General features: G+C 35.8%; 1 protein-coding gene across 4 annotated transcripts; it reads left to right on the top strand.

The window, feature by feature from the left end:
- Window positions 1-317: 317 nt before the first annotated feature.
- UBA5 (ubiquitin like modifier activating enzyme 5) lies at window positions 318-15,827 on the top strand. Of its 4 annotated transcripts, XM_008153106.3 has the most exons (12): window positions 318-690; window positions 4,658-4,703; window positions 4,807-4,896; window positions 7,482-7,591; window positions 8,416-8,502; window positions 9,159-9,243; window positions 10,104-10,208; window positions 10,382-10,509; window positions 12,677-12,812; window positions 13,083-13,158; window positions 13,306-13,412; window positions 13,947-15,827. In XM_008153106.3, exons 1-12 carry the CDS (start codon window positions 530-532, stop codon window positions 14,028-14,030), a joined length of 1,215 nt encoding a protein of 404 aa, XP_008151328.1. In that variant the 5' UTR covers window positions 318-529; the 3' UTR covers window positions 14,031-15,827. The 4 variants fall into 4 exon arrangements, with proteins under 4 accessions (XP_008151328.1, XP_054585780.1, XP_027984892.1 ...); XM_054729805.1 differs by lacking the exon at window positions 4,807-4,896 and having other exon boundaries at window positions 4,658-4,688; XM_028129091.2 differs by lacking the exons at window positions 318-690; window positions 4,658-4,703 and having other exon boundaries at window positions 4,862-4,891.
- Window positions 15,828-17,536: the final 1,709 nt, after the last annotated feature.

Below are 17,536 nucleotides of genomic sequence, written 5' to 3' on the forward strand. Positions count from 1 at the left end.
TTAAAGCCAGCAAAGCCGCGTCAGTCGCTCCCGGCAAATAAGAACGCAGTGGCCTCTGCCACCTCTAAGCCTGTAGCGGAAGACCTGAAGGGTCCGCTTCAGAAAAGGGTCCGTTTGGACCTGGAGCCCAGGAATAAAAGTTCCTGGTGTTTCTCTGAGCCGCCCACTCGAAATGGCAATATCGCCGGCCGCCCGCTCTGGGCGCTTAGGACCTCGGCCCTGCCGAGGCCTGGTCTCTTAGGACCCGGCAAAGGAGACACGTTAGAAGGGGTGTGTGTGTGGTGTGTGTGTGTGTGTGTGTGTGTGTGTGTGTGTGTGCAACCGGAAGTGGTACCGCGGGACGCCCGCGGGAGTGGCAGAGACGTGTCTTTCTGTGAGGCGCTGGGAGCCCTTCCCCAGGGTTCTGGGCTAGCGGGGGGCCGCTTGGTGCTCCCTTAGATTCTCCGTACGGGCCCGCAACCCTGTCAGTGTGGGGCGGCGGCGGCGGCGACGGCCGGGGCAGGGAGCGTTGGCGGCCGGAGTCCCAGCCATGGCCGAGTCTGTGGAGCGGCTGCGGCGGCGGGTTGAGGAGCTGGAGCGGGAACTGGCCCAAGAAAGAAGTCGGCGGGCCCTGGGGGGCGGCGACGGAGGAGGCGGCCGCGCCCGCATCGAGAAGATGAGCCCGGAGGTGGTGGACTCCAACCCCTACAGGTGACCGCGGGTCGGAGGCGGGCGTGAGGGGCGAGGTCGCCTTCTCCCGAGTGGCCAGGAGTGGGGCGCTCCCCCCCCCCCCCCCCCGGTCCTGCTCACGCGGCCTCCCACCTCCCTTGCCTTGTTTTGGGGTCCTGTTTCCAAACAGACAAGGCGAGACCTTAGTACAGGTCAAAGATGTTATTTCTCTTAAGACAAACTAACAAACAAAACCCACAAGTGAATCAGCCATATGGTACTGCTCCCGGGCCTGCCCCGGACACGTGTCCAGTTTCCTGCCGCCCCTAGTCGGTCCCATAAAACCCACAGGAACAACTTTGCAGAAGGTGACATCAGTATACAATCCGCTAAACGTAAACTCCGAGTCTCATAAAGGCTTCTCAATTGGGGGGCGTGGTGGGCAGAGCTTGTTTAGCTCTAAAATCCATTGGATTTTACCAGATCTGCCCCCTCTTCCTTTTCTTGTCCTAAGAAGGTTAGTTAATTCCGCAGGACGAATACCGCGCAGTGGTTAGGGGAAGGACTGGAGCGTCTGCCTCATTGGATTCCCCTCCCCACTCTTAGTAGCTGCGTAACCTTGGGCGAGGGGAGAATAGTGATATCTCTATCAGAGTTGAGTACTGTGTATTGGAAACCTCAGTCTATGTACAATTCTTAGGCCAGCTTGTACATGCACGCGAAGCTTCGTACAAGACTTGATTGTTCAGGACCCACACTGACATTACCTGAGCCTTCATACTACCTGCTGAGCACTTTTCATGCATGCGTTGTCGCTCATGCATTTTCCTCCCCACCACAACCCTAGGAGATGGCTACTGTTATTTTACCTCCTTTTTATAGGTGAGAACATTGAGGCTTGGAGAGCTGCTGTGACTTGCCTCGGGGTCATGGAACTAGTGGTACATAAAAAGGCCTGGCCCGGCTCAACGTTCACATGGAACTGTCTCCCCATTAAAAAGAAAAAAGCCACTAAGTAGTGTGGCTAAAAAATTGGATGGTTTTTAAAGTAGGTGAAAAGTTTTAAAGTAGGTGAAACAGGAAAGGTGTTATTGTTGCTCTTTTTCTTTAAGGAGGGTGCATGTATTTTAACTGTGTTGCCACACAGGAAGAGTTTATGATCAACATTTTTAAGAGTTTGAGTAAGCATGAACTGACATCTCTAACCAGAACGAGTGGACACTATTCCATTCGGCATCCTTAAACATTTTCTAATTTTACAAATGAAAATTTTGAAATTTTCCATCCAAGACTGAAAAGCAAAGAGATGTAGAGGATATATTTAGATTCATCTTTCAGACATTATTTTAACATGAGACGACCCGTTGACATTGTAATAATCTCAAACTTTCAGAACTCAAATCTAAACATTTAGTATTTTCTTATTTGCACCTCTTGTCTTTATTAACACGGCTGTGTAAGAAATGGCTGTTGTGCCCTAACCGGTTTGGCTCAGTGGCTAGAGCGTCGGCCTGCGGACTCGAGGGTCCCAGGTTCAATTCTGGTCAAGGGCATGTACCTTGGTTGCGGGCACATACCCAGTAGGGAGTGTGCAAGAGGCAGCTGATCGATGTTTCTCTCTCATCGATGTTTCTAACTCTCTATCCCTCTCCCTTCCTCTCTGTAAAAAGTCAATAAAATAAAAAAAGAAAGAAATGGCAGTTGTCACCCAAACCACTTCTCTAGTACATGGGTGTTTGATAAACGTCAGCCTTAATTTTTTGAATTGTTTGTTTAGCAAATACTGTATTTAGTGAACACCTTTTCATATCCAGCCTCCTGGATGATATTATCTACCATTTATGGAATATCTCTTGTGCTTAGACACTGGGGATACAAAGTAGACATAGTCATTTCCCGTCAGAGATTACCAGGTGAGTGTGAGATATATAGAAAGGTAAACATAGGATTGCAATATGAGTAGTAGGAGTTACAAAGTTCAGGGTTATCAAAAAATATAGGTGAGGGGTTTGTAAGTGCTCAGCTTCATTTTAATTGCATTAAGTGATACAAAAGAAATATAATAGAAAGCCTCTGACCCTCAAAGAGCTTTTGCTTTAATTTGAGAAACTCAGTGGTTGTGAAATGATCAAATAACACAAGTAACTAAAATGATGTGTTATAGGATATAATTCTATATGGAGAGAATTGAAAGGGGAGCAGAGGCTTTAAAGTTAGAAAACCTGGTTTCAAAAGCTAGTTTAAAAAAATCAGCTCCGAATACTTATTTGCCATTTAGCTAATCTTGGCCAAGTTAACCTGAATCTTTTTTTCCTCATTTGTAAAAGGGGATTGCAATACATTTTTCTAGGGTTATTTATGAAGATTAAAGACAGCATCAAGGTAAAGATGGCAGATTGATCACAGGCATTTATTATCCTTGTCTACCCAATCCCACCAAGATGACAGTAAAGGAATTTTATAAAAGAATAATCCCCATTGAAAAAACAGAGGGTTTCTATTAATAATGAGGATGGTTAGGTTCCTGTACTTGAAGATTATAGTAACAAAGTTTTATTTATTTATTTATTTTTGTAAATGTTGGAGATTAAACCCTTATCGGAGATAACATTGGGTATAGTAACAAAGTTTTAGAAATAGAAAAATGATGGATGACTGATAACTGATTTAATGGATCTAGAGAAGTTGATTCTCAAGCCTGCAATCCGGTTTACACCACAGAATTCCCCAAAGGCTCAGGATTGGACACAGGTACTAATTAGAAGGGTTTAAGGTAGGGCTAGAAAAGATATGATTGAAAATCTGTTGAAGAAACAGAGCCCAGGTTTCTTACTTCACTTTTTTGTAGCTGAGCTAATGCTAATGCCTCTCCCCTACCAAAAGAGAAGACTAGAGATTTACTCATTGGAGGAAATAAAATGGAGGATTTCTATTAATTGAAGCAGGTCTTTATTTACATACTGAGTGCTATGACTCCCAGCCTTGCTCTTCTACTTACCACCCCCAAACGAACAGCCATAAACACCTTTCAGGCTGGGAATTGAAAGATTTTTCTCCAGAGAAATTGATAGAACCAAGAAGAAAGACTGAAAGACAGTAATATTGTGGATTTCAGCTAAATAGCTCAACCAGATCACCTTATGGTGAAGCCCAAAGTCAAACAAGCATTGCCCACATCTTTATTAATGTCTGATTCTTAAATATGAGCAGAACAAAGGATGAGAGAAGCTCCTAACATAAACACACACACAACACACACACACACACAACAACCCACACAAAACAAAATAACACATTCCCAACATTATCATTATCCCTAGATGAGTGATGGTGTGTTGTAAATAAAACAGAACAAGGAGCTAACAAACAAAAAAACACTATTCAGATGATTAAAAAGAATTCTTGAAAATGGAGAATAGTAAAAATGAAAATTTCAATAGAAAGATTGGAAAATAAAGTTGAAAAAAATACAGATAATAGAGTAGGAAACTAGAATGATGAAAAATAGAAAAAAGGAAATAAGAGTAGAGGACCAGTCCAAGTGGTCCAATTTGCAAATAATAGGAATTCCAGAAAGATAATCCAGGAAAAACAAACCAAACAAACAAGGAAATCATCAAATTCAAGGAAATTTCCCAGAACTGAAAAACAATTTGATAGTGTCCACTAAGTACTCAGCACAATGGATGAAAATAGATTCACTCTAGGGCACATCATAAAATTCCAGAAGCTAGAAGACACTAAAGTCATATCTTAGAAACGTTGAGGGAAAATTATTTCCAATTTAAGAAATCTTGTTGCATGGGCTGGAAGTGTATTCAGGCATTAGTGTTCTTAAAGCTGCTCCATTGATTTAGTTTCATCTGGTAAAACTGAACTGATGAAAAGATTTCTCCTCTTTTAAAAGATTAGTAATGATTGACTTTTGGCATCTATTTTCTGTGATGTATGTTTACCTATGTCACTAAGATTGTATAACCTTTAAAACATTTTTTTTCTTTGTTTTAAGCCGCCTGATGGCATTGAAACGAATGGGAATTGTAAGCGACTATGAGGTATGATAAACCTTTCCAAGTTTTTGAAGATGATTTCAATAAATTAAAATAATTTTTGAGAAAGACTTATTAACCAAGACATATATAATTTTTCATTTTACAGAAAATCCGTACCTTTGCTGTAGCAATAGTAGGTGTTGGTGGAGTTGGTAGTGTGACTGCTGAAATGCTGACAAGATGTGGCATTGGTAAGGTAAAAACATTTCTCTTTGCCTATCATGTAGAGAACTACTCACTTCTGGAGTAAATCAGGTACAAATTATAATCTGCGCCTCCCTTCCTCCCCCCTGTCCATTACTGATGGTTTATTGATTTGTGGTGTATTTATTCAGATTTTTCTTTCTACCTGAGGGGGTTAAGACATAACCCCACCAAATTGGAAGCTGATATTATTGCTGATTAAAAACAAGGACTACCTAATTGTGTTCAGGAACATTTTTGTTTGGAGTAATATATAAACAATTTGGACTTAAGTGTTTGAAATTGAACTGGAGAATGCTCCAGATGTTTTTTAATTCATATACATATATATATGTTTATTTTTTCCTAAAATTGGTTTAGATTGTGGATAAGAAGGAGAAGTGACCTTATACTAGGTATCAGTCTACCAATCTTAGGCTTATAAAGCTTGAGTCCATGATGTTAAATATATAGTGGTTGAATACATAAACTTTCTACAAATGTATACCCTTTAATTTGTCATTTTGATAAAGCATTCACTTTCCCATAAAATTTATCAATATTTTTTAATATGTTGGTTTACTCCATACACCAAATTTTTAAAGGAAAGTGGTTTCAAAGTTGGCACTCATTTATCAATATAGAAAAGACAACATCAAAATACTAAAAATGTTTATTAACATTTCAAAGTCTGTAAAGAGGCTTACAAAAACCAGCCAGCAGTTGCTTATAGTTGACTGACCAAGGATAGTACAGATCATGAAGATCCATGGTTTTCAGGTTTGGGTGTGCATCAGAAGCCCTTGGAAGGCTTATTAAACCACAGATTGCCAGACCCTACCTTAGTGGTTTTGATCCTGTCGGTTTCAGGTGGACCTAAGAATTTAATTTTTAACAAGTTCGGTGATTCTGATGTTATTCCAGGAACGGCATTTAAAGAGGGTCCCTGAAGTAGTAGCATCAACATCATCCGGGAGCTTGTTAGAAATGAAGACTCCCAGGCCCACCCCAGATATGACTCAGAATCTGTATTTTAACAAGATTGCCAGATGTTTCATATGCATACTAAATTTGGGAAAGTGCTTCCGTATTTCTAACTAGCTTTAGGTAATGCTGATATTTGATATTGCTAGCCCAGGCCACATTATGAGTAGCAAGGATCTAGAACAGTGATTATCAGACACTGCTGTAATTAGAATTACCTGAGAAGTTTAAAAAAATTCTGATGTCCACACTGCACCCCATAAAAAGAAGTTAATCAGAATCTCTGGGAATGGGACCCAGACATCTGTATTTTTTAAAAACTTCCTAAGTGATTCCAGTGTGCACTCAAGGTTATATGCTAAGGATCTACACATAGGTAAATTTCAGAACTCTTTCTCCAATGTGTAAAACAGATAAAAAAAGAAGCTAATTCATGAAGTTAAGTAGGGAAGTGGAAGATTGGAGACCCAGAGATCACATCTTATTCCTGAAAGTTTCCGGAATCCGCAGCCCACCCTGGATTACCAGATCTATATCAGCTGCTTTATTTTATAGATGAGGATACAGCCCTAAAAAGTGAAAGTGACTTATTATTCATGATTGGAGCTAATTAGTGGCAGAGTCACACCTCTTGTCCCTAAATTTAGGATTTCCTGCAACTTATTCATAAACCAGCTATGAGGCTGAAACTCAGACTTAATGCTTGGCCTGATCTAGTAAATATTGTTGAATGAGCTTAAATAAATCATATTTTGGAGACTCCAGGGTTAGAAAATTATCATAGGTGTCATGAGTGATATCTTTTCTAGCAAGATTTTAAGGGTTACTTACATGCTGTTTTTATGGGCCAGGTTAGTGTTTCTGTATTGAGAAGAAGAAAATACCATTTTTGTTTTTACTGTTAAATTTGGGATGCTGAGAATTGTATTACTGTCACAGAATTTTAGACCAAGGAAGGGAACTTGGAAATCCTTGGTTCCACCCTGTTCTGATAAGAAATGGAATCTTTTGGCCATTTTTAAGTGTGTGTGTGTGTGTGTGTGTGTGTGTGTGTGTGTGTGTAACACTGTCATTTCTAAATATATAGCAGGAAACAATAATTAAGTGGTTGGTTAGTAATTCTATTTGGAATAATGCTTTAGCCATGGCATGGTTGTATATGTAAGTGTCATATTCAGAAAAGTAGTCATTCTTTACTATAGTTTTAAGTTATGGCATTTGTATTTTTCTTATTGAAAAAATTTATCTAATGGGTTCTTGGCTTTTAGCAAAAATAGGAATGAAATGAAATGAACATTAATTTCTTAGCAAATAATTTAGAGAGTCAGTACAGCATTGTGGTTAGGGTACAGATGCTTCACTGAGAATGTTTGAATTCAAATCCCTTTTCTGTTGCAAATTAGCTCAGTGGCTTTTGAGCAGGTGTCCTAGTTCTTTCTAAAATGAGGATAATAGTATCTACATACCTCATATGGGCATTGAATGAGTTAATATATGGCACCTAGAGTTTCAGAGTTTATTATTACTGCCAAACTGTTAAACCTATCAAATGTAAAATCCACCAGTTCATTCTTTCTTATGTTTTTCATCAGAATATCACTATTTTCATTTTAGTTACTACTCTTTGACTATGACAAGGTGGAACTGGCCAATATGAATAGACTTTTCTTCCAACCTCATCAAGCAGGATTAAGTAAAGTTCAAGCAGCAGAACATACTTTGAGGTAAGTGGAATAGCAATTAAAGACTCTATTTAGTGAAATCTTTGTGTATTTGGTATGAGTTAATCTAATGCATAAATGGACCTGAATTTTTCTCTGCAGGAATGAAGCTTTCACTTCTGCAAAGAATTCTCTTACCTCTTGGATCTGGGTTGGCAACCTTTTCCTTTATAGGACTAGATAGTAAATACTTTAGGCTTTGAGGGCCATATGGTTTCTGTCAAAACTGCTCAACTATGCACTTATAGTGTAATAGCATCTGTAGGCAATATAAAAATGAATGAACATGGCTCTGCTCCAATAAAACTTTATGGCTCTGAAATTAAAATTTTATATATTTTTTATATGTCATGAAATGATTGTTGTTCTTTTGACTTTCTTTTTTGCACCCATTTAAAAATGTAAAAGCCATTATTAGCTTGCAGACCTTACAAAAATAGGTGGCAGGTCAGTTTTGATGGAAAGGCCATAAGTGGCCAAGCCTTGCTCTAGGAATTTTCTTTGTGAGCCCAAACATACTGCACTGAATTGAATAAGGAACAAAGGAGCTCTTCTGTCAGGCTGAAATGTAGCTAACAGAGGGGATAAGACTTAATTTCCAGTTCACAGGCTGTGGGAGCGTTTTTGTAAGCCTTCTGATAATCTACACATTATAAACCTAGTCCTTGAATGTAGTCCTTGATGTGGGACAAAAGATGGAGAAGAGGACAGGCTTTTCTTTGAATAGCTTAAATTCCATTTCTCTGATCTCTGTTAAATGATCTTTAGTACTTTTTCTTGCTTTCTCTTACTATTCCTACTATAATAATTTCTTTTTCCCCTTTTAGGAACATTAATCCTGATGTTCTTTTTGAAGTACACAACTATAATATAACCACAGTAGAAAACTTTCAACATTTCATGGATAGAATAAGGTAAAATTTTATTTATGAATATTTTGCACATGTCCAGCTCAGTTAAACAAGTATTATAGAAAATGTGCTGATGATTAATTCAGTGCATTGGTAAAAAGAAACATAGTTTTGTTTTTAGAATAGTTAATTTTTGTGTAATTTTTACATACTGGGAGCTCAGTAAAAAGTATATATTGTCCAAAATACAATGGTAACAACAAAAGAAAAACTAACCAAAAACCCCTATTATTATAATAGTGTAACAAGGAATCCTCATTTATACATTTTGTGTTCTAGAATATATTTCTGTCTGAAAGTGGTTTTCTGCAGAGACTCTTGTGACACCATTAAAATAATGAATTGTATTCAATTAACTCATTACATTTGAATAAAAGTCTGAAAGCTAATAGGTAAATGGTAACTTTTGTAAACAGACTTTATACTTGCATCCTTGTAGATCTTGTGTAAAAAGTACTATAGTATCCTTGATGTTATATTCCTAATAATTACTCAATACTCTATATATACTGGATCTTTAATATTAAATACTTAGTATATTATAATTATACTTAAACATTTACTGAAATAGTAAATGTGTGACTGAACAAAAATAAAGTCTAATTAGAATGTATTTTGTGTCCTGATTTTTTCAAATAACATTTATTTCCTTTGCCTAGTAATGGTGGATTAGAAGATGGAAAACCTGTTGACCTAGTTCTTAGCTGTGTGGATAATTTTGAAGCTCGAATGACAATAAATACAGTGAGTATTCCTACTGTGTAAAAGGTTACACTCATGGACTTATCTATTCTGTATCTTCTATCAGTATATATTTCCCATCCTAAAAATAGTTCTGCATCTAAACCCTTTTATAATGTGTTTTACTTGTTTTTAATGTTCCCTTAGCCTACTTTTGAAATGTTTTCTAATGCTTTAGAACCTGCTTAGCCTTGCTATTGTGGCATAGGTTTCAATATCCTACTTTCTGATGCCAATAGAGGAAACTATAAAATAGCAGATAGTAGTGATGTACAATTTTTAAAATAAATGAATAACTTATAATACTCTTGGTCAGCTTTGGTTTTAACTTTTGTTACTTTACTTTTCAGTAAAGATATAAATATATATAAATTGCCTTTTGAAAAATAAAACTGAATTCTTTTCTTTGTGTTTTCAGCTTTTCAAATGAAGTTTTGCATTTTTGTTGCTGAAATAATTTTAGAAAAATCAAGTTTCCAAGTTTTACATTAATGTGATAAGAAATCCAATAGACTTAATTTAATTAGATATTTATTGACTACTTACCTGTCAGTTTATTTCATTTTTATTTATTTATTATTTTTAAAAATTTTAATTCTTTATTGTTGAAAGTATTACATATGTTCCCTCCCCCCTCCCCATTGACCTCTCCCCACATCTGTCAGTTTATTTTAAACAGAGTGTGACAATTGCCAAGGAATTCCATTATTTACAACTTTTAATTTTTTATTCTGAAAATTAATTTTACAAAATTCATGGTAATTCATTTAGTTAAATGCCACTTTTTTCATGAAAAGAAATTATGGTAACTTACAGCTTGCTCTTTTATGTTCTTTCTTTTATTTTTATCTACTTCTACCAAGGCTTGTAATGAACTTGGACAAACATGGATGGAGTCTGGGGTCAGTGAAAATGCAGTTTCGGGGCACATACAGCTTATAATTCCTGGAGAATCTGCTTGTTTTGCGGTATGTATAATTAATTTTGGGTTATTTTTCACTAAATACAAGAGTTCCTAGGGGCATTGAATATGTATTATAGTTCAAAGAAAAACAGACTTTGAATATGATTAACGGCTACTTGGAACACATACTTTTTCCCTTTCTTTGAAATATATTTTCTTTTATTCTTTCTCATGTAGTGTGCCCCGCCACTTGTAGTTGCTGCAAATATTGATGAAAAGACTCTGAAACGAGAGGGTGTTTGTGCAGCCAGTCTTCCCACCACTATGGGCGTGGTTGCTGGGATCTTGGTACAAAATGTGTTAAAGTGAGTGAAGGTTAATTTTTCTGAATAGTCTTGTTTGTTTTGATTAAAAAAAAAGATACTTCATGAAGTATTTTAAATATAGGAACTACCAGCAAAGTATTTAATTTAGTTTTTAAAATTTAGTCTTAAATATACATATATTTTTTATTTTATATACTATGTATAATATATATTTTTTATTTGTATGTAATATACCTTACTAACATAACTTAAATGGATAGGTATTGCATGTTTTAAAAATTCTTGCGGCCCTGGTCAGTGTGGCTTAGTTGGTTGGGTGTTGTCCTGTGCACCAAGAGGTCACCGATTCCATTCCTGGTCAGGGCACATACCCTATTGCAGGCTTGATAGCATGCAGGAGGCAGCCAATCAATGCTTCTCTCTCATCAATGTTGTTGTTTTTTTCCCTCTCTATCCCTTCCTCTTTTTCTCTAAAATCATAAAAACGTATTTAAAAAAAATTATTACAACACACCAGTTGAAAATCATTGACTTAGACTATAACTAAAAAGGACAAAGGTTTCTTTACAGCCAAAATTAATGTCAAAGAGTTTTTGAATCAATTCACACTTAATTAAAAGGACAACTCCTTTAGGTGTTCCCTCTCTCAGGCCATTTTTTGTTGCAACTCTAATAAGCTTAGTTATGTTTCCTAAGCCTCCAATATAAGAACAAACTGCAACATGCTATAGGGAGGCACTCTGATATCAGAAGTGTCCACTACCAGCAAAGATATTATAAAAAGCATACATAAGAACTCTTAAGGCAAATGTCTAGAGCTATTTCATAGCTTGTGCAAACTATCTAAACATTTCATAGAATAATATGAAAAGGGGGAAATTATGGCTATAAATTACTCTCTTATGTGTCATACTTATAGTATAAGCCCTCTATTGATGCACATTTAGGCTGCTTACCGATTTTAAGTTATTAATAATGCTGCAAACAATAACTTTTTCTATATCTTTGTATACTAGATTTTTGTACAGTTTTAATTTTTAGGAGTGGAGTTTCTGGGCTTATGCAAAATTTTTTGACATATTACTAAATTTTTCTTTCAAAGGGATTGTACATTTCCATCACAGTGTAGGAGTACCTAGTCCACCCACACCTTTGATATTATTTGATATTGTAAAACTCTTTAATCTTGGTGAATCTAATAGGTGAAGAATGGGTATCTCTTTCAATTTTGTTATTTGTGATAATTTGAGCACTTGTACTTTTGTGTGAATTATTTGCTCATATTCTCTGCTCAAATTTTTTTTTGTTTTTCCTTGATGTATATTAAGAACATACATTTATACTCTGGCTGAGTAGCTCAATTGGTTAGTGTGACGTCCTGATATACCAAGGTTGCAGGTTCGATCCCCTGTTAGGGTACATATAAGAAACAACCAATGAATGCATAAATATGTGGAACAACAAATCGATGTTTCTTTTTCTCTTCCTTCCTTTCTCTAAAAATCAGTCAATAAATAAAATTTAAAAAACAAGAATCAACCAATGAAACAAAGATTGATGTTTCTCTTTCTTTAAAAACAATAGAAAAGAACATAAATTTGCAAATATTTTTCCTTTTGTTGTTTATCTTATATACATGATTTTCTAAAAAGAATCAGATTTGACCAGCAGGGAGCACAGAAAGCTTTGTGGCATACTGGAAATGTTCTATAATTTTGATCTGGTAGTGATTACATGGGTGAATACATTTGTAAAATTGTATTGAACTATACATTTAAGACTGTAAACTTTATAGTAAGTTTTATATAAAAAATATTTTAAATTGGTTAGATTTAGTATCATATCTCAGGAATTTTTAATATATCATTCTTCTACATTTTAATCTCTCTAAAATCAGCATGCTTTTTAAAATTGTTGACATAATCACAGTTTAATTGGCAGCATTTTATCTTTATTAGAGGTTCAAAAAAGAGTTCTATGGCTGATGAAAGAGGTTTCTTTCCTGCTTTCATTCAACAAATATCTTTTATGAGCCAGGCCCTGTAAACAAGAGAATAAATTTGTCTTCTTTGTTTCTTGTTACAGAATGGGGGAAAAAAGGGGACATATGTGATACTTTCAACAATAAAGATTTAATTTTTTAAAAATCTGATTTTAAAAATACTTTTATCCTTTTATTTAAGTCTACTTTGATTTGTTTTTCTAGGTTTCTGTTAAAATTTGGTACTGTTAGTTTTTACCTCGGATACAATGCAATGCAGGATTTTTTTCCTACTATGTCCATGAAGCCAAATCCTCAGTGCGACGACAGAAATTGCAGGAAACAGCAGGAAGAATATAAGGTATATGCCAGTCTGTCAGAAAGTGTGAGAGAACATGTTGCATAGGATAATAGCTTAAAAAAAGAAAAAAAAATATTTAGATTTGGAATTTAAGATAATTGGATTCTGGGTCCTTAAACTTTTAATTTATTCACCATGCCTCCAAATGAAAATTGTGTTCAAAGTCCTTTTTTGCTTTTGGTAGGACAAAAAGCCTGCCTGAATTATTGATTAATGCTTGGGAGAACTGAGAATGAATAAAAATACTTTGATACTGTTTGATTTCTATAGAAAAAGGTAGCAGCACTGCCCAAAAAGGAGGTTGTTCAAGAAGAGGAAGAGATACTACATGAAGACAATGAGTGGGGTAGGAATCTTTTCATAAATGGAAATGGCAGCATATGACATATCTTTTATGGAAGGGAATCTCATTATAATTAATGTTATACAAGTTTTGAGTTGTTATTGTTTAAGTTCCTCAAAAACTGTAATAAGGTCAAATTTAACTCTACAGGTATTGAGTTGGTTTCTGAAGTTTCAGAAGAGGAACTGAAAAATTCTTCAGGTCCAGTTCCTGACTTACCTGAAGGAATAACAGTGGCCTATACAGTTCCCCAAAAGGTACACCTAAAATATGATTTACCATAAGTAAATAACATGAAAAAAGTGTTTATCTTTCATCTTCATCCTTTATAATGCCAACACAGTACTTCCTGTATTAGATATTTTACTATAGGCATTAAGATGTCTGAAAGAGAGGTATCCAATGCTAATATGGACATGTGCACAGCACAACTTAACTGTTTGAAAACAAATATAAAATAGTTTTATTCACTTATTAATGGATCAAGTCAAATAGATTTGATTAAATGAAAATATCATATTCCTAATTTGGTAGTTTTAGCCACAATACTATTTAAAAGTACCACTTTAGTAGATATTGCAGGAATATTGAAATTACTGCCTTGTAAATCAAAAGACTGGTGGGGAAAGTAAAGAACTTTGTCTCTCCTAAAAATTAGAAGGCATATGTACTAAAGGAAGTTTACTTTGTAAACTTGTAGAACATGGTTAAAGCTTACTGATTACATATTTCTAAGCATCAAGAATTTTATGTGGTTATTTTTTCACTATGTTTCCCTCATTTGTTGATAGCAAGCAGATTCTGTTCCCGATGTAACAGTGGAAGATTCTGGTGAAAGCTTGGAAGATCTCATGGCCAAGATGAAGAATATGTAGATAATGGACTGGACTATATTTTATTTTCTGTGTTTAAACCTATTCCTTTGCAATTAAAAAAAGTCATTTTAAAACTGACAAAACTTAGGGACCATCAATTGATGTGTATTCTTTGCTAAATTGTTATACTTTCTAAAAATACTATTACTGTTGCTTGTTGTTACCTCACAGCCTCAACTAAATCAATAACTCTCCTAAAACTCATGTTTCATTCTAGTAAGAAAATTTCAAAGGATTATTTTAGGCAGTTATAAGTTTTATTGAAAACTTAGCCATTGAGATGTTTTGGCCTTTTGTGAGGGATGGAAGAAAGGACCAATTTGATGTTGATGCCTACACATTCCTTTTCTTTCCAGTAATCCTTTGTGGTTTGGGCCATGGGCAATAAAGCAGTATGTGGTCCTGAAATATAGGGAAAGAGCAAGAGGTACAACCTATTGATTTGAGCTGGCAGGCCATGTACTCATTGTTTTGGAATTGTTCTCTATAAGAGACTGCCCACTACTACTAACTTGGCCAGCAATGAATTTAAAATAGTTAACCTATAAAATAATATCGTTCTCTCAAATGTTTCCTGATTACAAATTGAAATGTAGTCAATGGAAAAGTTGTAAACTTGTGGATTATATATTCAAAATCAGGCAACTAAAAGGAAGTTTTTTTCATGGGTAGACAGATAAAGGTACTTTGAAGAAGTACAAATTATATTTCTGCACTGACCAAGGAAAAGAAATTATTGCATCTGTGGACACATACCTGGAATCACTGTACTTTATTGAGGAGTAATGGATAAATTTAGACTAAGATCATCTAGATTATACCCATGATATGGGTTACCTTATAAATACTTTATTTCACTTAAATTTGGTAGTTTTTAGGTAATTAAATATTGGAAAGGGTTTGTCCTGGATAGGGCATTAAAGAGGCCTAAAGTGCCTCTGAAATGACTGTTATATTTATTTACTGGAAGAGGATCATTTTCCCAGATCATGACCTCTAAATCATAAATTGATACAACTGTTTTTTTCCTAGAGTTGTATACAAATAGTGAAGGCTCAGAGAGCCTTGGTTGAAGTAAAATTCCAACTGTTTGGAGACCAATAAAAAAACATGCATGTGTAACCATTATTTGAGTGAGTGCCCATATAACTCATGTTCCCAATGTCATGAGGAGGAAGACAGAAGCCGAGGTAAGATCTGTAGGCAGTTATTGCTAATCTCCTATTTTGATGATTTTTTTGCTTTGAAGATAGGCATGTCTAAATTGTATTTGTAGGCTGACAATGTTTGTAAAAATTAAAAAGTGCATTCCCCGCTTGTAAAATAAAGTCCTAAAAACTTATTTCAGAAAGCCCCACAGATCAAAAATATGTTCAATATATTAGTTTTGAGATTTTAGGACTATATTGTGATTCTTATGTTTAAAGTAATGTCAGGAAGGTAGAGGGATACTTTTTCTAGCCTTGAAACTTAAGTTGCCTTGCTAGGTCATTTGTTACATTTAAAAAATTTAGTGTATTCCTCTATAAAATAACTTTTCTAGTTACTAGAGATGTTTGAATTAAAAAAAAAATCCAGTCTTCCTAAATCCCATTCCTTTTTTAAACTCTGGTACACTAATTTGGTTAGATTTTACTTATAAAGTCTTAATAGTTAGAACTCACCATTTTTTAAAGACCTTTTTTCTGCTCTTAACTTGGCACTGCACAGTACTGATGTCTTATATCACCAAATCATGTCTAAGTTGTTTAACTTTTTGGTATTCTATCTTCCATTAAAAATTGTTATTGGATTGCCCTACCCGGTTTGGCTCAGTGGATAGAGCGTCGGCCTATAGACTGAAGGGTACTTGGTTCGATTCTGGTCAAGGGCACATGCCTGGGTTGCGGGCTTGATCCTCAGTGTGAGATGTGCAGGAGGCAGCCAATTGAGTTTCTTGCATCATTGATGTTTCTATCTCTCTCTCCCTCTCCCTTCCTCTCTGAAATAAAAAATATATATTTTAAAATAGTTACTGGATTATTTTGCCAGAAAAAAAAAATCTGGTAACAGGTATCTTTTGCAACCTAGAGTGCTCTCTTGACAGTCTGATTGCCATGAAAACTTGTATATGTAGGCAGCTGATTATTAATCCTTACTGAATTTCACACTACTAAATAAACCCACGGTGCTTGACAAGATTAACACTATTGTTTCTAATGTGAAAGAGAAACAAACCATATGTTCAACTTTAATCCCTTCCCTCACCCTATATAATAAAAGCCTAATATGCAAATGGACCCAGTGGCGGAACAACCGGTCGCTATAACCTGCACTGACCACCAGGGGGCAGACGCTCAACGCAGTAGCTGCCCCCTGGTGGTCACTGTGCTCCCACACGGGAGCACTGCTCAGCCAGAAGCTGGGCTCACAGCTGGTGAGCGCAGTGGCAGTGGCAAGAGCCTCTCCTGCCTCCGCTGCAGGCGGGCAGTAAGGAGCGAGGGGTCCTGGACTGTGAGAGCCCTGGACTGCAAGAGGAATGTCTGACTGCTGGCTTAGGCTTGATTCCTGGACATCGGGGTCCTGGACTGCAAGAGGGTGCAGGCCAGGCTGAGGCTTCCCCTCAGTGCATGAATTTCATGCACCAGGCCTCTAGTTGTTAATAAGAATTTGTGATACTACTCAAATGTTTTATACAGCTAAGAAAATATGTACTATGGGTTTCTTCATATAAAAATAGTCCCTGAATACCTACAAACACCCTGACCAACACAAGTAACCATTTAAGAGTATTTATCTTTTTAAAATTTAATTTTATTTAAAGTATTACAAATAGTAGTACATATGTCTCCTTTTCCCCCCCCATTGGCCTCTCCTGGCCTACCCTACCCCCCTCCCCAGTGTCTTTTCGTCCATTGGTTATGCTTATATGCATGCATACAAGTCCTTCAGTCCTTCGGTTGATCTCATTTAAGAGTATTAATGAAGCTTTGACCCCTCCCAAATTGCATTTTTAAATTCCTTTCTATAAAGTATTATTAATAAAATTAATTATAACTACCATAATTTGGATCCTAGCAATTCAGTTTTATAACTATGAGTTGTTGAAAGCTACCTTTTCATCATGAAGATATATATTAAAATGAACATAATCCAATATGAGAACCTCAAATACACATAAATGTCTGTCCCTGCTATTTTTTTCTTCATAAGTAAGCAATCTATATTAAAACATTTGAATTGGTAGTACAATTAAGTAGTATGATCAAAATATAGTTTTAAAAATTATATTTAAAGTTTTTGAAATAGTCATTACCTCCCAGATGTAATTAGTGAATTTTTATCATAATAACTACCATAACATTAACTTGAAGAATATGAAGTTTCCATTTTCTGTTTTTCAAGTCCAAATTTTGTTATTGCTACTAAATGGATATTATTCTTTTGCTAGTTTTGCCTTTTTTCAAGGTTCTTCTAGTACTTTGATCTCAAATTATATTCTAAAGCAGTTTTATTAAGGCATTTAA

Source organism: Eptesicus fuscus, chromosome 18, assembly GCF_027574615.1.
Source record: "Eptesicus fuscus isolate TK198812 chromosome 18, DD_ASM_mEF_20220401, whole genome shotgun sequence".
In the NCBI taxonomy this organism is placed as follows: domain Eukaryota; kingdom Metazoa; phylum Chordata; class Mammalia; order Chiroptera; family Vespertilionidae; genus Eptesicus; species Eptesicus fuscus.